We start from the raw sequence: 21,597 nt of genomic DNA on the forward strand, positions 1-21,597 counted from the left end.
AGAGACAACCCACAATGTGGGAAAAAATCTTCACCTGCTCTTCCTCAGACAAAGGTCTACTATCTCGAATCTGTAAAGAACTTAAAAAGATCAGACCCCCGCCAAATTTAAAGACCCAATCCGAAAACGGGCATCTGAAATGAACAGACATTTCTCAGACAAAGAAGTACAAATGGCAAATAAATGAAAAAAGGTTCAACATCAATGGTCATTTGAGAGATGCAAATGAAAACAGTGCTGAGATTCCACCTCACACCAGAAAGAATGGCTGCTATCATGAAATCAACCAACAACAAATGCTGGCGGGGCTGTGGGGAAAACGGAATCATGCTCCACTGCTGGTGGGAGTGTAGACTGGTGCAACCACTGTGGAAATCAGTATGGAGATACCTCAAAGAACTAGGACTGGAAGTCCCATTTGACCCAGCTATTCCCCTGCTGGATATCTACCCCAAAGAATTAAAAGAATCATACCACAGTGATATATGTGCACCCATGTTCATAGTAGCACAGTTTGTAATAGCTAAAACTTGGAAACAGCCCAAATGACCATCAACTGGAGACTGGATCAAGAAAATGTGGTTTTTTAATAAAATGGAGTACCACTCAGCCGTAAAAAATGAGAAATTAGAACATTTATAGCTAAATGGATGCACATTGAGGTGGTACTCTTAAGTGAAATAAATAGGACACACTTGTGTATATACCAAACAGTTTCTCTAGTGTGAGGAACTGAAAGTGTAAATAAAGACTAAAACGTATAATAGATGTGAAATAGGAAGAAAAGGGGCAAAGGGGAAGGGGAAGTGGGAGGGGTTGGGGTAGGGGAAAGGAAAGAAGGGAATGGAATTAATATGAGAAAATGGAAAAATAGATACTTAGGAGATTTTTAAAATCTTGTAAATCTGAAAAGGCATCTATCCATGAAGCATAATTCCTTCTCCCCATCACACCTTGGTAAACTGCTCCTTACCTACAGATAGACAGACACCAAAGTTATGTAATGATTCTGTTTCCTTTTTGTTTTGAATTTTGGAAAGGTCAGAATGAATTTATGAACTCAATATCTCTAGTTTTCTACAACAAAAGGTATGTTAATTTTACCCCTCCTCTTCTTCTGTCATCCACTTTGAGTAAAGTTTTGTACTGACTATTGAGTTAATGAGTAGGTCTCTAAAATTACCTAGAGCAAGTAGACCATAAATAAAGTGCTCTATATAATTTAAAAATAAAGAGCCAAATTATATGTTTCTGAAAAAATAGATGAAAAATAAAAACTTTTGCTTTTCCTGGATTTCCTTTACACTGAAAAGTAGTTAAAGGCCAGGATATATGTGTAAATAGGGGGAATGGTGGTTATTACCTAACTTGATAAAATTCTAAAATTGTCCAAATGAAACTAGACCCCCAAAAAAGTCAACCAAGATGAATGAATATCAAAGCAATAAAAATATAATTGGAAGGGCTGGGATTTAGCTCAGTGGTGCTGTGCCTACCTCGCAAGCATAAGGTACTGAGTTCAATCCCCGGTAAGGAAGAGGGGATATATATATATATATATATATATATATATATATATATATATATATATAATTGGAGAGGGTTGAATCATATCTTTAACATGTTTTCACTAAATTTTTTTCTTAAAATAATTTCAGCCTACTTCTAAGACATTATTTTATGATGGAGGAATTAGCATAGATCAATTATAATTTACTATTTTACGAATAAATTTTTTCTTTCACATTATAATTCAGCAAATTCTTATACATTATAAAGATTTTCTTGCAAAACCTTAACCAGCCTACTCAAAAAATAAACATCCGTTTTATAAACCAATGTTTTTAGCTTTTTAAATGCTATTTGTTAGAATCAGTGTCAGCAATATATCTGTATAGTTTGGAATTCTTCATAATGTAATAAAATTATGGATAAAATAGAGATTACAATTAGAAAAGTATGGTCTAGCATTATATTGACATAGAATATATACAGAGACTTGCTTATTTACACATATTCTGATTTGTCAACAGCTAGAAAAATTTCTATCACTCATGCATTGTCAATTACTTCTTTTATTTTGGTCAATTACTTCTTTTAAGAGATTTACCAAATATAGTGCTTACACAGCAATCTTGAAAGCAGTTTTGCTCTTCTAATGTTTTAACAGGCAAAATTTGGTTATTAGGAACATTAAAACAATTCTGGTTAGCATAACTACAACAAAGAGGAAAGACTCTCATTCAAACTGCTGACAAAGTCATCTTCATAAAAGACAGTTACTCATACTTAAAACCTTTTAGATCTCTAACACATGTAAAAATTCAAACTCCTCCATTGGCATATAAGACCCCTTATAGTTGGGACCCAACAGAGCCAGAAAATTACTTTTGTAGGTGCTACAAATTTTTGTTTTCATGGTTCCCCTCCTCAATAAAAACTACTAAAAATTGTGTTTATGACTGTGTTGGTATAAAGATAGTAGTACTAGATGTAAACATTTTTTCAACCTAAAAGTTCATCTTGCCCTTCTAATTTGAAAAATGTTAAAACATTTTCATGGATCTCTAGAAATACTGTGGGCCCTGTTTTCTACACTATTGTTACTAACGGGTAAATGAGCCCCTGGACCTAATATATCTCTCTTGCCATTCGTTCCACTCTTTCATTCTCATTTCCCACCACACTCATGCTGAAGCCTTTTAGGACCTTTACACATAATGAGTTTTACATAACATTCCCAATATCAAGAATGCCATTTTTCCTGAAAAACTTGGACTCATCTTTAAGACCCAGCTCTGATATGAACTCTTCAGTGAAGTCTGAAGATAAAGTGTGCTATGCATTCCCAAGGGTCCTAACTCATAACTGTTCTAGCATTGCACTGTATTGTGTATAGTATTTTATCTGTTCACATGCCTGTCTCCCCTACCAAGCTACAGGCTTACTTCACTCATTCCAAAAGATGGGGTTTATTTCATTCATTTTTAAATTGCACCAACCCAATAGTTTTCATATGTATATGTATTTTATTCAATTCCATGTTCTAATTCATACTGCAAAATCTAAGCAGTACAAATCCAGTCCTTCTACTATTCTAGTATAAATGAAGCTGTAAAAATTGCATGAGTATTTTATTATTTTGATACAGTATTTTAATATTTCTGCCTACAATACATAGCCACAGCATTGAGAATAAAAGTTATTTTCTTTGTATATATACATCCTGGATAAGTACTCACTCATTGTATGTTGAATTTTATTCCCAGGAACAGATGTGGCATGGTTGAAATACTCAGCTGTCTCATATTTCCCACCACATGATATGAAACTACCAACAAAGCTGGGTGTAACTATATGGCATGGTTTCATTATTTCTCCATCAGTTAACTGTCATGACAAACACAATATCATCATCACACTTATAAAGAAAAATACTACTTATTTGCTTCCATGAGGGAGAAGAGAAAGAAAAAAAATTCCTACTATGGAAATACTAACTTGTGCCTGTCCTTTCTTTACACGACCCCCCTTTTTTTTTTTTACCAAGTACTCAATACTGTTTGAATTTTTATGAAAATATATTCATGAGTTATTTACACATTTCAAAAAGTATACTTGAGGGGGGAATGAGATAAAATAAAATAAAATGCAATTTTGTCACATACCATCACAATCAAGACAGTCAATTACATGACCACCAGAAGACTCCCTCACATTAACCCTTTACAGCCATACCCTCACTTCCCTCATTTCTAACCTACGAAACCACTAATCTCAATTTTATAATTATGTTACTTTACAATTGTTACACAAATGGAATCATGTAGCATATATTTTTTTGAGATTGGAATTTTTCAGTCAGCAGAGCTTCCTGAAGTTCATCCAGGTTGTTACATGTATCAACAGTTCGTTCTTTTTAATATAGTAGTTTATAGTACAGAAGTACCACAGCTTGTTTACTGATAGTCTGTTTAACTTTTCACTCTTTGAAAGCCATTTAGATAGTTTCCATGTTTTAGAAATTAAGAAATAAAGCTGCTATGAATGTTTGTGTATGAGTACAATTCTAGTATGAATTTTGTTTAAAGCAAAACAAGAGCAGGGGCTGGGGATTTAGCTCAGTGGTTCCGCCGCCTGCCTTGAAAGCACAAGGTCCTGAGTTCGATCTCCAGTTCCAAAAAACAAAACAAAAGAAAAAAAAAAACCCAACAAAACAAGAGCAATATTATGGTATCTATAAAAGGGCAACCTGACATTAAAGCAATCTACCAAGAGAATACATTATGTTCTACCACCTAAATTTATCCAAAGCATTCAATATCTTACTTAGTATTAGGAGAAACTGGCTTATGCTATGGTATCAAAGAATCATTCATGTAGTAGTCTTTACACATAAATATAATTAAATATGGCCAAATATATACCAGCTAATTATGCCATTAAATATCTGAGATGAGATATTCTATTTATTATTTAAACAAAGATGAATCCTCTGTAGCATGGTCAGATAGCCAAAGTGTATTCTCTTCTTCCTTTAATTCCTAGATACCCAAGGCCCTTTAAATGTGTGACCTTCTATGGGCCAACTTTTCCAAGACGCCTATGCTGAGGATCAGAGCGATCTGTCTAACTTTCTCTAGGTGATACAAGGCCCTGAGTTTGATCCCTAGCATGGGAGGAAGGGGGTGCACCAGCTTGGCAGGCACTTGGCAAATAAGCTTTCACATGAAAAATGTGTATTTTATATTTTTAAACTTCAGATTAAGCCACTTGCTTGTAATCTTAGCTACTCAGTAGGCTGAGGCAGAAGGATTACTTGAGCCCAGGAGTGTGGGCCAGCCTGGACAACATAGGGAAATTCCATCATTTAAAACAAAAGGCAAATTAAAACTATAATGAAATACTAGTACACATCCACTAGAAGATCTAAAGTTACACACAAAACACAAGATATCAAGTTTTGATAATTATGTTGACACAGATGGGAAGATAACTCCTTTTTTTTTTTGTACCGGGGATTGAACTTGGGTCCTTGCGCTTTCATAACAGTCGTTGAAACCACTGAGCTAAATCCCCGGCCCAACTGCTTATGAAAATGCAAATTGATAAAGGGCTTGTGGCAAAGTTTGGTAGTTTCTGGTAAAGATAAATACATATTAACACTTTGACCCATAGTTCCACTCCTAGGAATTGACCAGTGTAATGGAAATCTATATTTACATAAATCCTCATGTGAATGTTTATAGTGGCTTTATTCATAATTGCTCAAAATCTGAAATAACCCAAATGTCCTTCAAGTGAAGAAAATTGAATCAACAATATAAATGAATGAACTACTGACATATGCAACAATATCAATAAATCTCAAATACATTATACTAAATTAAAGAATGCAGACCCCCAAAAGCTATATGACTATATGACTCATTTATATGATATTCTAGAAACACAAAATTATAGGCACAGGAAACAGATTAGTAGTTGCCAGGAGTTTGGTAGGCTTGAAAGAAAAGAGTTGTTTATAAAACAGTACCATACCACAAGAGAATCTGCAAGATAAGGAGTTATTCTTTATCTTGATTGAGGTTATAGAAATATCACTGTGCATTTGTCAAAACATACAACTTTTCCCCAAAACAGTTAAGTATAATTAGATGCAGATAATTATTAACAATGTACTAATAGATTACTATATCAATTCCATCTACATGTGTCTGAATATTTAAAGGGGACTTCTTCATATTAGGAAACTTGAAAAAGAAGAGTAAATTAAATCCAAGATAAGCAGAAAGACAGAGAAGAGATCAATGAAACTGTAAAACAGGAATCAATAGAGAAAAATCAACAAAACCAAAAGCTAGTTCTTTTGAAAAGATTCTTAAAATTGGTAAGCCTCTAGTCAGGCTAAGAAGAGAGAAGGCATATATACCATACAGTGCTAATACCAGAAATGAAAGAGGGGACAACACTATAAACACCATCAAAAGGACAGTAAAGGAATATTATGAACATTTCTATGTTCACAAATCTGATAAAGCTGTCTTGGAAATCTTCATGAGTACCCTTACTTGTGCTGTTGTAAGTACCTCAAAGTCCTGATCAATTAAAGATGTTTACCTTTCATGGTCATTTTGACTTTGGAGAAGAGCCAGAAGCCACACAATGCCAGATCAGGTGAACAGGTGGATGAAGACAGACTGTCATGTTCTTATAAGCCTGCTGCCTTTCTATTTGATGGCACTTAATAGCAGCATTCATCGTATTTTTTTTGTACCAAGAATTGAACTCAGGGGCCCACACTTGCCAGGCAAGGGCTCTGCTGCTGAACTACATTCTTGGTCCTCAATGTATTTTTAATCATACTTCATAAACAAAAGACAGGACTTCCAGAACTGCAACTGAATGTCAAGAATGGTGGGATAAATGTGTTTGAAGCAACGAGGAACATTATGAAGGAGACTAATTACAATATGTCTTTTATAAATAAATTTTTTTGGTACTGGGAATAGAACTTGGGACCTTGAGCTTGTGAGGCAGGCGGGGTGGCACCACTGAGCTAAATTCCCAGCCTCTTACAAATACATTTTAAAAATTCAGGGCTGGGGATTTGGTTCAGTGGTTCCGCCACCTGCCTTGGCGCAAGTGCAAGGTCCCAAGTTTAATCCCTGGTACCAAAAAAAAAAAATTTTTTTTAATGTTCATCCTATTATCTGTATGTCTACAGATACAGTACAGCATTATTCTTTTGCAAATACGGATGTCACTGTGAGATATAAATGCTACTCTATAGTATCCGTAAATTCAGCAATTACATATTTTTATTCTCTTACCTTTTTTTTGACTGTGTAATGCTTTGTATGATTTAAGGATAAGTGTGTAACTCAGTGGCAGAGTGTTTGCCTACCATACATGAGGTCCTGAGTTTGATTCCCAGAAAACCAACTCAAACCATGGTGTGGCCCAGAAATATAGCTTATATACTAACACTTCGTTCATAAACTTGTTATCATTTGCCTATTTCAATGTTCCCTCCTTCCACCCCAGAAAACCACTATTTTTAATTTTTCAGGCATCCTTCCAAAGTTTCTTTGTCATCATCACACATTTCTAAATTAACATTCTGAAAAGCAGATGTTACAAAATTTTCTGTTATTAAATGGGGAACTATTATTATTTCTTTGAAGACTGCCCCAAAGTAAGGCAAACACATAACTGAGAGCTTGCAAGAGGGTATTCAATCTACTGTCAAAGGAAAGGAAAGCAGGGCATCCTAGCACATGATTAAGTACACAGGCTTCAGAGTTAGGTGAAATACAATTTCTCAACTTGCATCAGTTTTTTAATTTGTACAACAAAAAGTAATACTTCCTAATTTAAAGGATTTGGGGAAAGATTAAATAAAGTAATATTTATGGTATGCAATTTGCATAATGTAAAGGAATTATTAGTCTTATTCTTCATGTAACTCTTCAAAAAGAAATGTGCACCATATTTACATAAAATAAACCAAAATAATACCCTAGAGGTTGTAGGGCATGTATATTATGTGCTAAAACTGTTAAATATATGAGCAATAAGGATTTATACCAACTTCAAGAGAGGGTTAGTTCTTGGGAGAGAAAAGGGACTGAAATGAGAGAATTGGGCTTCAATTAATCTAACAAAAATAAGATAAAATGTAACTTATTAAATCTCAGTCTTCAGTAACTGTCTCTTAGTGTTTGTGCATTTGAAATATTTAACAATAATAATATTTGCAAATACTAGGTCAATGATAATATTCTAGATAAGATTCACAGAGCATTGAAAAGAACTTTATAGTGAATAAGTTGATCTCTTCGTTTTATAAAGAATCTGAGGTAGATAGAAGAAATGCATAAAAACAGAATCCTTTAAGGAGTTTTTGGGTTTTTTTTGGTACTGGGGATCGAACTCGGGACCTTGCGCTTGTGAGACAGGTGCCAGAACCACTGAGCTAAATCCCCAGCCCCTTTAAGGAGTTTTAAATAGAACTGCTAAGACTAAAGTCATAAGCCCTGTCTAACAGTTGAACATTTCAAAACATGTATGGCAGCAGGAAAAGGAGGAATTTATCCTAGGTATGCAAGGCTGGATTAATATTCAAAAATCTACCACATCAAGTCAGGGAAGTTTAAAGAACAACAACAACAACAAATCACATGATCATGGACATAGAAAAATATTTTACAAAATCCAATACTAGCAAACTATGAACAGAAACCTCAACTTGATTTTGACTGTGGAGAAGTCTGGGCAAGAGTGTATGAGAAATCTCTATGTCTTCCTCTCAAATATGCTATGAACCTAAAACTGCTCTTAAAAAATACATTTTTAAAAATGTATGGGGTGAGGGGATGGAGTCACATGATGAAAAAGTGGGTGAAAGAAGAAATGACAGTGATGAACTTTATTTTTTAAAAAGACCTAGATGCCTCCCTTTGCATTTTGACTGTATCTACTGCTCTACACTCAGTACAAATCAACAGGGGTTGTACTCCCTAATTTAGGCAAGGATGCCTATGGAGGAGGGAAGAATGTAAAAGTGTGTGGAAATAGTACATTTTGCTTTTGTCTTGGTTGTCTAGATAATGGAGGAGTTTTCACTGGCTTTTAGTCACACGGCTAGGGTGCTAAATATTCTAATATCCAAAACATATTAGAACATGTAGGTAGAAGAACCATCTTTTCTAAAATGTTGCCCCACAACATACTAGGGAGGGCATTTATGCAAATTCATGACCTTTAAAAAGACAGGTAATTAAGTATATGTAGTTAATCCAAATTATGTAGACATGTTACAGAAATAACTAAGAGGATGGAAAATGGATATGATTTTTTTTCTCATCTCGTAGACAACTGAATCCAGTCAACTGGTTCAAAACTCTCATTTTATTTTCCTTCATCTTGGAATTACTGTTTTTGTGTCAAACTGTCTGCACAGGTCCTTATGAGTTAGATTTTCAGAAGTGAAGCTTGATTTTAGTTCCTTCATTTACTTTTCTTCTTTTGTCTTTTGAATTCAACAAAACATAGTAATACATGTCTAAGTATTGTTCTCTTTTTATATTTTTTGATATTTGGTAATACTCTCAGTATATGAGTTTGGATTTTTTTCAGATAAGGAAAATCACACTAATTTATGCTTCGAAAATTGTTTCAGTTTCTTTTCCCTTATCCCAATTTTAGAAACGACAATTATAGATATGTACTTTCCAAAATGAGGGTTCATTTCACTTTTTCCTCTGCTTCTATGAGGATTTCTCAAAGTGTTCTTCCAGGCCTCTCACTCAGTTTTATACTACCATGTCTGCTCTTTAGTTACTTTAATGCTAATTTTATTTTTCCTATAATGTTCCACATTTCATGATATGTAATTTTAATTATTTTTACTCAACAGAAGTAAGTGGAGCTATACTAATAATCATGTTTGCCAAAGTTTACAAAAATATAAGTTTGCCAAATAACTAAAGGTAAACAAAAGAAGAAATGTTAAAATTATGGAAGTAAGCTGCCTGGCAAGTGCAAGGCCCTAAGTTTGATTCCCGGTACATACCCCCACCCAAAAAAGTGTGACAAATAGGTGTCCAAAAATCTAAAACCTTAGGAAAGACAATGAAGTGAATTTACTCAATCAAAGGTTAATAGAAGGGGGGGTAGCAAAGAGACAGTAAGAAAACTTTATATTTGGCAAGTAGGACACCTTAGTCCAACATTTTGAGAACAGCCTACACTATTTCTGTCTTCAAGATGCAACATGCAAGCTAGATCATAAATCTAAAACTCTAGAAATTATACATAAGTATAGAGAACAGCTTTCTCAAATAAATTCTATAAAAACTTTAGAACCTAGTGATAGCCAATTTACATATTAGGATTTAGCAGGCATAAATATTGTAACTACAAATAATTTACTTATAGGCAGATACAAACTGGACAATCAAATTAAGAAAATTCATTTTAAAATGCAGAAAACATCAATAAAACTAAAGTAAAAAAAATTTTTTTTGTACCAGCGATCGAACTCAGGACCTTGTGCCTGGCAAGGCAGGTGGTGGAACCACTGAGCCAAATCCCCGGCCCAAAACTGAAGTAAATTTTTTAAATAAAGAAAAACATGGTGGGCCAAAGATTTAGCTCAGTGGCACTGCACCTGCCTCGCAAGCGCAAGGTCCTGAATTCAATCCTTGGTACCAAAAAACAAAAAAACAACAGAAAAACATGGAAATGAAAACTGATGATCAGAGGTTATCATCTACTCTTTCAACATCTGTTCAACTCAAGAGATATAGAAAGAAGAGGTATTTTAGTGAGTCACAGAATCTCGTCCCTAATCAATAATCCTCTTAAAAGTAAGTTCTATGGATAAATGTAATTTTTTCCCTTAAGTTTTGTTGGTAAGAATTGTTTTTTTAAGACTTTCACTGTCATTCTGTATCTAAGCAACACAAGAGTCACACAACGGTTATTTCCCAGTAGTTGTAATGTATTTATCGGTACTGGAGAAGTCTAAATGCCTTATCTTTACCCTGGAACAAAGTTCAGGGACAAATTCTGGGTATGCTTGTATGTTTGGCTTCTGTTTACCTAAGTGTCAAAATGAACTATCTAAAATAAACAACACAGAAACCTTGCAGAAATGGAGCAAATAACCAAATAGCTGAAGCAACAATATCCCTTTCCCAGAACACAAACTTCTCAGGACAAACACAACTAGGATTTCAGAGTATCAGTACAATTCTGTTATGAAATATATAAAGTAGAGACTATCTAATAAAAATGTCCCTATAAAATTTTGTGTAAACTCAAATTTCTAAATTTAATTACAATGCAAGTAAGGAAGACTCTTCTTTTTCCAATATTATAGTGAATCCTTCTGTAAAGCAAATAACGCTCTGAAATACGCAATAGTTACCCCTTAAATATTTCTGTATTCAGACTACAACAAATTAAACTGTCATTCTGCTAAGCATTCCCATAATGTTAAATGAAAAACATAATGGAAAAAAAGACTGAAATCTTCGTAAGGTGCCTCTAGGATTTTCCTGAATTTGAGGCTAGGTTGACACATCTCTTGGATTCATAGAATTCAGCACATGGTCACACTCAAGGCTGTAATTTATTACAGTAAAATAACACATACCAAAATCAGCAAAGGGAAAAACATCAAGGGTTAAGTCTGAAAGAAAAGAAAGTACAAGCTTCCAATGTGGATACACATAGGATGTGCTTAATTCCTCCCTGACTCAATTGTGACAACTTGTAAAATGTGTCTAAGAAAGCTCATCAGAGATTCAAGAGTCAAAAGTTCTCCCCAACACTAATACTGACAGTTGAACCAAGGAGTGGTGAGCTAGATCCTCAACTCTCACTTTTTTTTTTTTTTTTTTTTGCCAGACAGGATCCTATTAAATTGCTCAGGCTGGCCTTGAACTTATGATCCTCCTGTCTCATCCTCCAGAGTAGCTGGGATTACAATCTTGTAGCACCATGTCCACCTGTGTAAAAGTTTTTATTGGAGGGTTGATAATGTAGAGCTGAACCAAGCACATACCAAAATTCCAGATTCCCACAAGAAAACAGATTGTTCAACACAAACTACACTGTTTGCACAAACAGGTTAGGTATAGGCATACCTAACAGGTATAATATGTATCTGTTAGGGAATTATAGGAATACTCCTAAAATCCAAATTCTTAGATGCCAGCCCAGGGTTGACTTTGCAAGCTGGCCTTTCTAAGGATAGTTTCTGCCCTGCTATTTTGACTCTTTTCTGCAAAGATGCCAAAAGGGAGCCAACCAAAAGCTAGTTCTCACCCCCTACCCACACACAGAGACACACCCCAATGCAAAACTGAAAAAAAAAAAAAGTCTGTTAATCCTACCTTTCAAACACCAATAAAATATTTTGTTCTCCCCTCATTCACAGCAATAGCTAAAACACAAAAGTAGGTATCCCAGACCCAGGTTTTTTAGAGGTTTATATATCCTAGAGCCTGGAGTAACAACCACTAAAAAGTCAATTTTTAAATTTTTTTTCTGGATACTAGGAATCGAACTCAGGACCTTGTGCTTACAAGGCAGACGCTGGAACCACTGAGCTAAATCCCCGGCCCTATAAAGTCAAATATTTATTAACTGCCTGTTATACGCCAGGGCATTTTTCTAAATCTGAAGACATGGTGGGAATAAGACAGTGGCTTACCCTCAAGCTGCTTATATTCTAGTGATGTAAATGCATGAACAAAAAATTAATTTCACAGAGAGGCTTTAGTTAAAGTTTTTCTACACATGTTGCAACTGGTGGACATTCTTACTAGCTACTCTAGAAGAGCAGTAAATTTTAGAATGTCCTAAAAATACTTTACTCATATAATTTTCTGTAACTTTCCTGGAATAATATAAAGTAAAATTTTAAAAGTGAATACTCTTAGGACCCCAAATTCCCTTTCAAAATTTTATACTAAAGAAATAAATATGCAAAGTGTATAAATGTATTTACTACAGCACTGTTTATAATAAAAATTAGCACTCAGTTCTCCACTGATAAATGTTTACATTATCAAAGTAATAGTGTATTCAAATATGTCATCATGATTTACAGACTATCAATCAAAAAAAGCATAAGTGACTATAAAATTGTAGAATAAAAATTATTTTGCATATTCAGTGATATAAAATTATCTCAATACATTAATTTTCAGTTTAAAATTATATGAAATTGTTTTATATCTTGATGGGTACCTATGAAAAAGTATTATGAAGTATATGGTGATACAATGCAGCCAGTCTTTCCCATATTTATGCTTTAAAATTTTTCTTTTTTGTTGTTTATTTGTTTGAGACATGATCTGGCTATGTAGTTCAGGCTGGCCTTGAACTCACTTTGTAGTCCAGGCTGGCCTTGAACTCACCGCAATCCGCCCTCCTCAGCCTCTGGAGTGCTGGGACTATAGACATGCGCTACCACACCTGGCTAAAAATTTCTAATTTACTAAGAAAATTTTTTAATTTTCAAGGATTTAAAAAGTACAAGATACATTTCTAAATGCACAGGCCGGGGATTTAGCTCAGTGGTTCCACTGCCTGCCTCACAAGCGCAAGGACCTGAGTTCCATCCCCAGTACCAAAAAAAAAAAAAAAAAAAAAATCAGGGCATTTCTAAATGCAGAGTTAATTCTAGGAGCAAAAAAGGGTAAGTAAAGGAACAGACTGATCCAAAGTTACATGAAGTTCACATTTTACTTCTCCAAGAAACACTGACAATTGTTAATATGTATAAATGCAAAACAGTACAGTCACTTTGAGGGAAACAATTTCTTACAAAGGTAAACACAAACCAACCATGCAACCCAGGAATTTCATTCCTAAGCATTCCAAAATAATGAAAACACATGTTTATACCAAAATTAATACATAAGGTATTTATTCAAAGCAGCATTACTCAAACAGCCTAAAGAATATTATTTAGTAATAAAAAAGAATGACAGTACAAGAGCCCACACATGAGACCAGATGAGATGGTGCACACCATGAGATGGTAAGATGACTCTCAGCTACTTGGGAGGCCAAGACAGGAGGTTCACATGAGTACATGGGTTCAAGACTAGCCTAGGCAACAGAGTGAAACTCCATCCAAAAAGTAAAACAAAAAAGACTACACAAAACATGATCCTATATGTATATGAAATGCTAGAGACAAACACAAAAATGTCTAATTCACTGCAAAAGTCATTTTTTTAAGATGAAAAAAATATAAGATAAACTTCTAAATGAACAGTTAAACTGGGCATGGTGACACATGCCTGTAATCACAGCACTCTGGGAGGCTGAGGCAGGAGGATCACAACTTCAAGCTGGGCCTGGGCAACTCAGTGACTTAAGTGATATCCTGTTTCAAAATAAAAAATAAAGGGTTGGGATGCAGTTCAGCGCAAAGATCCTGCATTCAATCCCCATTATCAACCCTCCCAAAAATTTTAATTTTACAAAAGTTAACTGGTATAATTAAAAAGTGTATTGCATATTTATAAAATACTAAAGACAAAATTAGAGAGAAAGAAAACACACCAGTAGTCACTTGGAATGAACAGTAGAAGCAGCAATGATGGCAAACAAGCAAGAGAGAAAATTGTAAGGATGAGGAAAATATTCTTATTGATTGTAGTAGGGGTTACATAACTGTGTACTTTTGCCAAAAATTAAGAAACTGAACACTTGAAAGAGTGAATTTTATTTTATGCAACTTAAATTTCAAAAATGCTGCTCAGAAGCATGTAGTTCCAGCACTCTGAAGCTGTGCAAAGCCTGGGCAACTTAGGGACTGGACAAGACCCTGTCTCAAAATAAAAAAGGGCTAGGAATGTAGCTCAGTGAGAAGGCCCTGGGCTCTTGTTACCAGTACCAGGAAACAAACAAAAAAAATGCTATTCGGGGCTGGGGATGTAGCTCAATGGTAGAGAGCCCTGGGTTTACTCTCCAGCACTGTAAAGACAAAACAAAACATCATTCCAAAAGGAAAAAAAGAAAGGATAACTGACAACTTAGCCATATGTATGTTATTTGGTCAATGTCATTGTAATAATATGGATATTCAAACATCCACATTGATATACACTTATATATATAATATATTCAGACATCCAGGTACCTTAAAAACTCTAGGTTTTTACTGTACCCAAATTAATATATTAATTCCTATCTGAGTATTTATTTATAGGGATACTTATTTATAGTATGTTTGGATAACATGGTCCACTCCAACAAAAGAGAGGATAGAGTGGAGAGGGGAGAGGGGAGACATGACAGAGGTGAAAGGTGAGAGGGAGGGAGGGAAAGCAAGGAAGAAAAGTTAAATTAGGAGAAAGATGCTTTACATGATGTAATGGAGAAATTACTGAACTGGAAACCAAAAGAGCTCTTTCAAACAACAGAACAGAGATTCTGTCAAAAGGTAAATGGTCGAGTGCCTGAGGGGCGCGGAGACTCGGGGGGGGGGGGGGGGGGGAGGGAGGGAGGGAGAGAGGCACCAGCAGCGTGGGGGCCGGCACGAGCCGCCCAACCCTCCTCTTCCCCGTAGCCGCCGCTGCCACCAGAGTCTCTAGGGCGATCTGGCCCGCTAGTGTTAGTTGGGAGCCCTCCGCCCTCCGCCCTCCGCCCTCCGCCCTCCGCCCTCCGCCCTCCGCCCTCCGCCCTCTCGGCCCTCCTTCCTTTCGGCGCCGCGGGTCGGCCGGCAGGAGCTCCCCAGCCCAACCCGCCCGCTCGCGAGCCGGGCCATGGAGGACGTGAAGCTGGAGTTCCCCACGCTCTCACAGTGCAAGGACGACGCCGAGGAGTGGACTTACCCTATGAGACTAGAGATGCAGGAAATTTTACCTGGATTGTTCTTGGGCCCATATTCTTCTGCTATGAAAAGCAAGCTACCTATACTACAGAAACATGGAATAACTCATAATTTGCATACGACAAAATATTGAAGCAAACTTTATTAAACCAAATTTTCAACAACTGGATATTTAGTCTTGGATATTGCAGATAATCCAGTGGAAAATATAATACGTATTTTTCCCTATGACTAAGGAATTTATTGATGGGAGCTTACAAACTGGAGGAAAAGTTCTTGTCCATGGAAATGCAGGGATCTCCAGAAGTGTTGCCTTTGTTATTGCATATATTATGGAAACCTTTGGGATGAAGTACAGAGATGCATTTGCTTATGTCCAAGAAAGAAGATTCTGTATTAATCCTAATGCTGGATTTGTCCATCAACTTCAGGAATATGAAGCCATCTAACTGGCAAAATTAACAATACAGATGATGTCACCACTCGAAATAGAAAGGTCCTTATCTGTTCATTCTGGTACCACAGGCAGTTTAAAGAGAACACATGAAGAAGATGATTTTGGAAACATGCAAGTGGCAATTGCACAGAATGGCTCACTCAAGAGTAACATTATAGAGGGAGTGAATTTCAGTTTGAAAGAGAAAATACTAAAGATGATGTCAATGTAAAGTGGTAAAAACACAAGTAGTTTCCTTTCAGTTACACGTTGCTTCCAGAAATGTTTCTCTGCAACATGTTAAGAAGATGTCTGACTTCTGCAGTAGATGGCACTGATGGTTTTACTTTTTTTTTTTTTTAACTTTACAGTTTTATTATAAACTAAGAATTTTGGACTTGCAAAGAGTTATTGTTGCAATAATGCACTTTTCATACTTGAAATTTATTTGTATGATATAAAGTTATTACTTTAAACAAAATGGAAGTTAGGGGGGATTTGTTTATCATTTTTGGGTAATTTATAACAAAAGAATTTCCTAGGGTTTGCTACAAATTCATTTTGTGTTCTATATATTACATTTAAAAAATAATTTTACAGTTACATTTTATGATGGAACCCAACATAACAGAAGTGCAGGCATCTGCCACTTTCTTAGTATAAGACAGTAAATTAATGACCATTTTTAAAACCTTGAAAAAAAAAAAAAGTAAATGGTCCAACTTTTATACTGCCAATCTATCAAAATTTCCCTTTTAGTTTATTTTTTAATCACATTAAATTAGAAAGGACTAAGTGTTCACTTCTATTTTACTGTCCCACTGCCCTCCTTTTTACTGCTATATCAATATAATCATGTATTTGTATTATGATGCGAAATGAGACTATAACTTTTCAACCTGTGTATGAAATAAACTTACTCTTAGCACACACACACAAAAAGGGAAGGAAACCTCCTCTCCCTCTCAAAGAAACCCAAAGTATCAAGCATTTGATTCTATTTCTGTCATCAATCAGGTAACAAGCTTACTTGAAACAAAATACATAACTTCTCTAGGTTTTGTCCTAAAAAAACGTTAAATTAAAATTTCTTTAATGTCTCATCAAACTCAATAACTAGGATTATATAATTCTAAAACTTTCTTTACAAGTCTATATGATCTCCAGAAATTTTTTTTTTGGTACCGGGGATCGAACTTGGGTCCTTGTGCTTGCGCATCAGGCGGTGAAACCACTGAGCTAAATCCCCGGCCCTCCAAAAATATTTCAAAAATAAACCTGGAGATGTAGCTCAGTGGCGCCGCACCTGCCTTGTAAGCGCAAGGTCCTGAGTTCGATCCCCGGAACCGCTAAAAAATAAAAAAATAAACCTTAAGTAATTTCCTCAAATTCACTGAGGAAAAACTCCCCTGAGAATTATTTAACAAGAAAAGCACAATGGAGAGGGGATGATAAAAAGTATGTTACATGCTTACAAGATTCCAATGATGTATGTAAATGTATTTTATACCTAAAATGTACCAATAAACTTAATGGGGGGGAGGTATGTTACATGCATGTGTGAATATGCCAAAATGAAACCCACTATTTAGTATACCTAATATGCTCTAATAAAGAATTAAAATGAAGGGGCCGGGGATTTAGCTCAGTGGTTCCGGCACCTGCCTCACAAGCTCAAAGTCCCGAGTTCGATCCCAGGTACCAAAAAAAAAAAGAAAAAAAAATTAAAATGAAAAAGAAATCTACAAAATGGGGAAAATATTCATAAGCCATGTACAATATCTGTTAATAAGTTAATATTTAAAATATATAAGGAATTTCTACAATCCAGTAACAACAAAATATGTGGCCTGATTTAAAAATGGGCAAAGGACTTGAATATTTCTTCAAAGATATACAAATGGCCAACTAGCATATGAAGAGATGCTCAACATTATGAATCACTATAAAAATGCATATTAATAAAAATCGAGGGCTGGGGATTTAGCTCAGTGGCGCTGCACCTGCCTCACAAGTGCAAGGCCCTGAGTTTGATCCCCAGTACGGCAAAAACAAATAAACAAACAAACAAAAATCATCAGGTTTGAAATATCATACCAGACAAGATGGCCACTATCAGCAAAACAAAAAATAAGTTTTGGTGAAGATGTGGAGAAACTGGAACCCTGTTGGTGGGAATGGGGAATGTAAAGCATTGAACCTCCTATGGAAAAGAGTCTGGAGGCTCCTCAAAAAATTAAAAAATAGAAACACCACATGATTCAGCAATTCTACTTCTGAGTATATATTCAAAAACAATAATATCAAATAGTATTTACATACCTATTATATCAGTCAGCCTGAACTCCAAAATACCACACACTGGGTAGTATAAACCAGTCCGGGAAGTCTAGGGTAAAAGTGTGAGGAACTTTTTCAGGTCTCATAAATAGTCACCTTCTTACTGTGTCTTCACGTTATACAGAGGAAGAGACTGGTATTTTCTGCTTCTTATAAAAGCAGCAGCCCTATTGTATTAGGCCCTAACTTGATCTCATTTAACCTTTACCACCTCTTCATGGGCTCTATCTCCAAACACAATCACATTGGGATTTAAAGAGCTCTAACAAATGAATTGAGAACACAATGTAGTTCATAGCACCTGTGTTAATCTCAGTATTATTCATGATAGCCAAGAGGTGGAAGCATCTTAAATGTTCATGGATTGATGATAAACAAATACGGTATATACATACAGTGGAATAGTACTGAGGGATATGTCTATGTATTAGTTACTGGAAATGATCCCAATGATTCACTCTGAACTAAGTCCACACAGCTTTCTTTATTTTTTATTTTGAGACAGTCTTACCAAATTGCTCAGGCTGAGCTTGAACATACAATCCTGTTGCCTTTGGCTCCCAGAGTGACAGGATTACAGGGATGTACCACCACACCAGGCTAGTGTTCCACTTTTAAAGAAAAAGTATGATGGGGATCAAACCCAGGGCCTTGTACATAGTAGGCAAGTGCTCTACCAATGAGCTACATTACCAACCCCTCTTTTTTCGTCTGAGACAGGGTCTTGCTAAAATGCCCAGGCATCCTCAAATTTAAATCATTCCACCTCAGTCTCTCAAGCACCTCAGATTACAGGCCTATGCCAACTCATGTGGCTTTATTTTGTAATTTTTTTTTTTTTTTTTGGTACAGGGTATCAAACTTGGGACCTCACGCTTGCAAGGCAGGCAGCGGCACCACTGAGCTAAATCCCTGGCCCTCTATTTTGTAATTTTAAAACAAAGTAAATAAGTGACTATTTGACAGTAATCAAAATGTCCTGAACTTCAAAAAATATATTTATTTCCAATAACTGTTTATCTCTGATTTCCTCTCAGTATAGAACACAGAAAATGAGTGAGAAAACACTGAAAGATCAGTATTATGAATGTTTTCTATGTGGGAAAATATAATAAATACCCACCAATGTTTACTTATCATCTTAAGAAATGTACATCTTTCACAATAAAGACATTCTGTGAAAAATCCACAACTAATATCAGACTAGGTAGAAAAGAGGAAAAAGGAAAAGAGCGCCAGGGATTTAGCTCAGTGGTTCCACTGCCTGCCCTGCAAGCGCAAGGACCGGAGTTCAATCCCCGGTACCAAAAACAAAACAAACAAAAAAAAAAAAGGAAAAGAAAATTGTACCCTTAAGATCAGGAACAAGACAAAGATATTGGCTCCTCCCATGATATTCAACACCATATTGGAAAACTGGGCAAAATATAAAAACAAAAATTAAAAGAACAAAATTGGGCATGGTGATAAACACCAGTAATCCCAGCACTCAGGAGGCACGCAGGAGGATCACAAGTCCAGGGCTAGCTAGACTACAAAGCAAGACACTGTCTCAAACAAAAATACACAAAACACACACACCACAAAAAGAAATAAAAATAAATAACAACAAAAAGTATTCAGATTAGAAAAAAAGGCATCTCTGTAGATGATAGTCTTATATATAATCCACAAAAAGGAATCTACAAAAAAGAACTGTTGAAGTTAGTAAACAAGTTCAGCAAAGTTACAGAATACAGATCAATATATAGTAATCAGCTGAATTTCTATATAGCAGCAATTAACAATCCAAAAGTGAAATTAAGAAAATGATTCCAGGGCTGGGAATTTAGCTCAGTGGTGCCCCAGCCTGCCTCGGTACCAAAAACAAACAAACAAACCAACCAAAACAAAAGAAAATGATTCCATTTATAATAGTGCCAAAAAGAATATATTAGGAATAGATTTAGCAAAAGCAGTATAAGAATTACACATTGAAAACTACAAAATACTATTGAAAAAAATTAAAGACATTATTTTCAAGACAATATTAAGAGGCAATATTCCTCACATTTATCTACATATTCAATTATTCAATACAATTCCTATCAAAAAGCTGCCTTTTTTTGCAAAAAAAAAAAAAAAAAAAAAAGCTCCTCTTGAAATTTATATGGAAATAGAAGGGACCCAAAACAGACACAACAATCTTGACCAAAACAAAACAAAATATCATCGAAGTCACAGAACTCCCAGTTCCTGATTTCAAAACTAAGAATCAACAAATCAGAACAGTGTGGTATAGCGTGGTGCTGGCATGAAGGAAAACATCAATGAAATACAATTTGAGGGTTCCGAATAGACCAGACACACGTGGCAAACTGATTTCTGATAAGGATGCCAAGGCAATTCAACTGGGAGGAAATTAGCCTTTCTAGCAAGTAGTGTTGTGACAACTGCGCATGCAGGTGCAAAAGAATGAAATCTGATCTCTCAATCACATAATACATAAATATTAGCTTAAAATGGACCAAGGGCTAAATGTACGAGCTAAAATTACATAACCTTCAGAAGAAAACACAGATGTACATCTTTTTTTTTCCTCTCTTTTGGTACTGGGAATCGAACTCGGGTCCTTGCGCTTGCGCAGCAGGTGTCGAAACCACTGATCTATATCCCTGGCCCCCACAGATGTACATCTTTAGGAGCTTGGATTAGGCAACAATTTCTTGGCTACTGCAACAAAAAGCATGACAACAAAAGGAAAAACAGGGGCTGGGGACTTAGCTCAGTGGTTCTGCCACCTACCTCTCAAGCGCAAGGACCCGAATTGGACCCCCGGTACCAAAAAACAAAAACAGATAAATTGGATTTCATAAAAATTTAAAATGTCTATATTTCAAAACACACCATCCCTAAACTAAGAGCAACTCAGAATGAGAGAAAAAACTTATAAAAAAATCATATATCTGGGCCAGGGATTTAGCACAGTGGTTCCAGTGCCTGCCTCGCAAGCGCAAGGTCCTGAGTTCAATCCCCAGTACCAAAACAAAAATCATATATCTGACATGGGACTAGCATGCAGAATATAAAGAGAACTCTTATGCCTCAAATATACGGTCCAGAAATTCTACTCCTCTATATACACAGAGATATTAAAACAAAATCCCACACAAAAGTTGTAAATAAATATTCATAATAGCACTATTCGTAATAGCCAAAAAGTAAAAACAACCAAATGTCTATCAATTAATAATCAACAAAGTATAGTATATTCATAAATATTAGGCAAAAAAAGTTAAATTAAATACATGCTACAAAGTGGATTAATTATTAAAATGTTATGCTGCATGAGAAGCCAGACACAAAAGGCCAAATATTATCCAATTTCACTCATTTTTTTATAACTTCATTTATATGAAATGTCCACAATAAGAGAATTTATATATTTATATATATATATATATATATATAAAAGTAG

The 21,597-nt window shown here is 35.4% G+C and overlaps 1 protein-coding gene and 1 pseudogene across 3 annotated transcripts in view; one reads left to right on the forward strand and one right to left on the reverse strand.

The window, feature by feature from the left end:
* Window positions 1-21,597, reverse strand: part of Bmpr2 (bone morphogenetic protein receptor type 2) — a 212,612-nt gene that overhangs the window by 94,835 nt on the left and 96,180 nt on the right. Inside the window, exon 1 of one of the 2 annotated variants that reach the window (XM_087206264.1) lies at window positions 3,243-3,261. The exons of the other annotated variant lie outside the window; for it this stretch is intronic. Within the exon in view, the coding sequence (XP_087062390.1) occupies window positions 3,243-3,246 (4 nt within the window). The 5' untranslated portion in view covers window positions 3,247-3,261. Of the gene's footprint in view, window positions 1-3,242; window positions 3,262-21,597 lie in introns of those variants that run through there. 2 annotated transcript variants of the gene reach the window in all.
* Window positions 15,226-16,774, forward strand: LOC106009696 (serine/threonine/tyrosine-interacting protein pseudogene; annotated as a pseudogene). The gene has a single exon (XR_015449203.1). The product of XR_015449203.1 is annotated as a serine/threonine/tyrosine-interacting protein pseudogene (transcript).

The sequence above is a fragment of the Heterocephalus glaber genome, unplaced genomic scaffold (assembly GCF_053883595.1).
Source record: "Heterocephalus glaber isolate CG9 unplaced genomic scaffold, H.glaber_assembly_v1.0 deba00000621, whole genome shotgun sequence".
Classification (NCBI taxonomy): domain Eukaryota; kingdom Metazoa; phylum Chordata; class Mammalia; order Rodentia; family Bathyergidae; genus Heterocephalus; species Heterocephalus glaber.